The sequence below is a fragment of the Berghia stephanieae genome, chromosome 13, assembly GCF_034508935.2.
Source record: "Berghia stephanieae isolate SIO BIC M18660-M18661 chromosome 13, UCSD_Bste_1.3, whole genome shotgun sequence".
Classification (NCBI taxonomy): Eukaryota; Metazoa; Mollusca; class Gastropoda; order Nudibranchia; family Aeolidiidae; genus Berghia; species Berghia stephanieae.
Genome location: NC_088372.1, coordinates 10,264,967 through 10,269,966, shown reverse-complemented (window position 1 = coordinate 10,269,966; position 5,000 = coordinate 10,264,967). Strand labels below are relative to the sequence as shown.

General features: G+C 36.7%; 2 protein-coding genes across 2 annotated transcripts in view; both read left to right on the top strand.

Annotated features, from left to right (window-relative positions):
• The window catches only part of LOC144958814 (uncharacterized), a 56,940-nt gene that overhangs the window by 16,080 nt on the left and 35,860 nt on the right, over positions 1-5,000 (top strand). The gene's annotated exons all lie outside the window — the stretch shown is intronic.
• On the top strand, positions 3,554-4,994 carry LOC144958924 (uncharacterized; the record flags this gene model as incomplete). Its single annotated transcript, XM_078891222.1, has 2 exons — positions 3,554-4,176; positions 4,247-4,994. Coding segments are annotated over exons 1-2 (1,137 nt in total), but the record flags the coding sequence as incomplete, so codon positions are not given.

The window sequence follows — 5,000 nt, the reverse complement described above, 5'->3', positions numbered from 1 at the left end:
GTTATCCGAGTCTAATATTCTTATGGATAAATTTGATGTTATTATTTTAGCATTGAAACCATCCTATAGTCCACCCATTTTAAGATTGGCCTCATAACCATAACCATCTCCTTCCATAATATTAATAATGAAAATGTTGCTGCTTGAAACTCGGAGGAATAAATAACAATAAAGGATGAAATGAAAGCTTAAATTTATTGAACGAAGACAGAAATGTGGACGTTTCGGGTTTACCCTTTATCAACAAACCACGATGAATGAAACACTGAGGAACGATTCGCTCGTCGTGTTTTGATGATAAAGGGGAAACCTGAAACGTCCATATTATCTATCTTCGATCACTTGCATAGATCATAGCCATGACTAGTCCATGCTCTATGCGCTTCACAGTTACATAAATAACAATCTCAAATATCACTAACACACACAAGCACACGAACACACACACACACACACACAAACACACACTAACAGACACACTTTCGGTTATTACTCAAAAGAAGAAAAAAAAACCAAAAACATCTATATGAAATAAATTTGAAACATTAGCAGAGAGTTAAAAACATGTTTTTTGTAGCATTGCAGCGTTTAAGCTTTGATTTAAAGACATCGACACTAACTTCAAATAAAATATATATGTAATGCTTCCGGCTGCTTCATCTCGTAAAGCACCGTGGCTTGGGGCACCTGGTTGAATTGATGAATGAATGAAGCAGGTCAGATTAAATTATAGATAGTATGCGGTTAAACAGCTGATCGGAGTGGAATTTTACTTCCGGCTGGCAGAAAGCAATGGAAGACAAAATGGCGGAAAGTAAGAAAATATCAGTTTCTGTCGATAATCTTCCGCAGTTTTCTGGATCCCGATGTCGGTATCTAGAAAAGATTACTTGTATTAATGGTATAGACCCCTATGCCATTAGTGAACATGACTGGTGTGATAATCTGCATGAACTGCCGCCAGTCACGTCGATTGATGTTGCAAATTACCTGGTCACTACTACAACTACAAGTTTCTACACTGGTACACAGTTCAAAGTAAGTTGTATTATTTGATCGTTTCCCAATACCTATAAAATATTACACCATTCATGGCTAATTGATTGTAAGATTCATTCTCAAAAAATCACAGAAGACAGAGATGTTGAGCCTGACATGGGAATATTAATATAATATGACCTGCTTCACAGAGTCGTGATCATCTTAGTCTTAGTGGATCAATCAATGAGTCTGTTTAACATTCAAATTTCAACGATTTTGCCTTTACGGTGAGGAATTCCTCCGAATAATAATTTAAATTAAAAACACCAGGGCAAGCAATCATATTATAAATTTTATGACTATGAAATCAATGTGGTCCCGAGTCCAAATCTAAACTAATACAGTAACAAAACATCAAGCCCATAAGACGATTTTAAAAGCCCCACCCCATTCCAAGGGACTGAGCTTGATCCCGATAAGTCAATATTTTTTTTCTAATCCCCCTCCCCTTGTCAATCCAGCAGTGATTGGGTAGCTGAGTCTGTTAGATCTAGCGGAAAGTACTTTGACATAGACTAGCCTCTAGCGTCCTATTCAAAGGGTAGCAATGGCTATGGTCCGTTTCGCGCTATTCAAAGTCAAACCAGGATATACTTCGGCTCCATGGGCCTAATGCCTCTGAATGACTACTTTTTTATTCGATATTTTACGGTATATAATTTTTAGCTCCACGGCTGATGTTGAGTTATGGAATTGTGTATCTCTGAATAATTCTAATAATCTTTCAGATGAGTAGGTACTTCACATTTCGCAACAAATTTAATGAACTCACTGTTGTTATGCAAGTGTGATAACAACAGTTTTTATCCTCTAGTTTCAATTAATTTTATTACCACCATTGCCACTTTTTTTCAGGCATACAGAGGACTAACAGCTTATAACCAGGCCTACAATGGATGGGTGACAAATGTTAAATGGTATAAGCCTCCTGGCTGTGGGAAAGTGGTTCTAGCTGCAAAGGTACTCCCCCCCCCCCCCCCCCCTTTCAACTCTGTTCTATGATTATCAATACTGTTATTACATATTATTATTTTTACATTTATTTATATTACTCCATGCAAGATTGATAATACCATATAGAGGTGTTTAACATAAGGCTAGATTAAATACAATAAATTTTCTAGAATATGATGAATAGCTTTTTTAAAAAAGAAATAAGAAACTTCTTTAATAAGTTCAAGTTCTACTATGGGAAACTCAGTCGAGTCCTTGGAAAAGCCTCTTTACTCACATTTGCTCAGTATGTTCGGACATAAAACGTTTAAATGGTTTTGCGACTCATGGCAGTCCCGATAGCTCAGTTGGTAGAGCACTCATTTCACAATCAAAGAGACCGAGATATTTCCCAGATGAAGTCAAGACACCCCCTCCCCTCCCCCCCCCCCCCCCCCCCCCCCCCCCCCCCTCAGCCACCCTTTTTTTTGTACACCCAGCAGTAATTTGGCGATAGAAAAGCCCCTTATTCAAAGGGGAGCAAGTTATCATTTTCACACTATAAAAACCAGGATGAAATCTGGCTCTATAGACCTAATGGTTCTGATGGACTACTTTCGGTGCTTGCGTCACTATTTGGTCATTTTCAGCACTACAATTAAAAGCTGTTGCGAAATACGTAGTAAGAAAAATGGGCTTGGATCAAATACGGAGCAGAAGTAGGTCAAAATTATTAATGACTTAGTTCTGAGATTTCCCAAAACTAACAATATTCATTTGACTGTTTCCCTCTCAGCCAATGACTCCGGTAAGGGAGAGGACAAAACCAGGTAATCTCATTCCAAGACAAGGACATAAAGAAACTCGGAACAGAATATTTTTTAAAATGAGCGCAATATCCCCTTAACATGCTCAAAGCGCTTTACAGTGGGTCCCTGACAAACAGCAACACTTAACATTTAGGACGGGACATGACGCCTCTTAGGCGGTGTTACAATTTTTTCGGACAGAGACAACGCTGTTAACGACCAGGTACTCATTTTACACCTGAGTACGGTGAGAGAATGTGAGCAAAGAGCCTTTTCCAAAGACTCAACTATGCGCCGAGCGCGAGGCTCGAACTCAGGACCTTCCGATCCGAAAGCGAGTGTCATACCACTAAACCACATAGCCACACATGGATATATATATATATATATATATATATATATATATATATATATATATATATATATATATATATATATATATATATATAATCACGTAATCTTATTCCAAAACAAAGATAGAAAGGAAAACAGACATAGGGGAGGGGGGGGGATGAAGACAGCAATAGTGACCTTGCCCACAATGGGAGGTCGATGACCCCACACCCAGGGTAGAAAAATGAGTACTCAGTCAAGGCTAGGAAATTTTGTGCATACATCATCAAATTGCAAAGCAACAGGGTGTATATATATATATATATATATATATATATATATATATATATATATATATATATATATATATATATATATATATATATATATATATATATATATAACAAATTTAAATAAAAGCCATTACAGTACTTTATTTTCTTTATTGTGCTCCAACTTCATGTTTAAATATATATTGGATTTCTATTTATTTGCCAATTCAAAAATATTATTAAGGTTTGAATATTATTGCAGAACATTATAATAATGGTAACAGAAGTAATACTACTACTAGTAGTAGTTATACTACAACTAGTACAATTTTTTCACAAACATTTCGGACAAAGTAAAATTGTTTAACACATGTATTATTAGTATAAAATGAAAAGGTAATGGTCTTATACAAAATCAAGCATTATTGGAAAGAATTAATAAAAAAGTCTGATTTCAAGACTGCTTTCTTTTCATTTCAGGTTCGCCATTCCCAAAAATTATCCGAGAAACCCCTTTTACCCTGGATTATATTGGATGAAAGTGGCCCAGTGGACTCCGCTCACTGCAACTGTATGGCAGGGGCAGCAGAGGCCTGCACACATGTTGCTGCCCTGCTTTTCTACACTGAAACCAATGTGAGATTAGCAGAGAAGGTCACCGTTACTGGGAAACCTGCGTACTGGGCCTTTCCAAGTGGATTAAAAAAAGTCGGCCCCATTAAATCTTCTGAAATAGATTTCACCAGCAGCAAAGCCCAGCGTAAAAATATTGAAGACTGCCCTACCAAGTCCCCTGCTCCACAAAAAAGTAGTAGTTTTGTCATCAACTTGCCAACAACAATTTCTGTCTTCTCTTAGCAGTCTCCCTAAACAGTCCTCTATTCTTTCTGTCCTTCCCGATTTACAAAATACTTTTCTCCCATCTAGACACCATCCTTCTCCACTTCTGTCTTACAGAAATACAAGCCTAATTGACAAACCGATAGATATTATTATACAACACATAAATTCCATAAATATAGATTTAACTTTGGATGAAATAAAATCCATTGAAGAAGAGACAAGAGGACAATCAAAATCTAAACTTTGGTTTCGGCAGAGGGAGGGGAGGATAACTGCCTCGGAATTATATAATGTATGTCATACAAAAGATGATGATCCCTCTATGTCCCTTGTTCAACGGATTATTTCGCCAAAGCCTTTTTGTACAGAAGCTGTGCAATGGGGCACAGATATGGAATCTGTGGCAAAAGACGTATATTTTATGAAAATGTCAAGTTTGCATGAAAATTTTTTTTGTGATGAAAATGGATTGTTTCTTTGTCAGAAGTTTCCTTTTATTGCTACAACGCCTGATGGCATAATTTCTTGTTTATGTTGTGGGAGAGGGTGCCTTGAGATCAAATGCCCTTTTTCCGCTCGAAATGATACCATCAGGGATGCAACAATAAAAGGGAGCTTCTGCCTTGAGAATTTTGGTAACAATTTAAAATTAAAAATCAATCATCCGTATTATTACCAATGCCAAGCACAAATGTATGTGACTGGAACAAATTATACTGATTTTTGTATATGGACAAATGTTGATTTTTTCATGGAAAGAATAGATTTT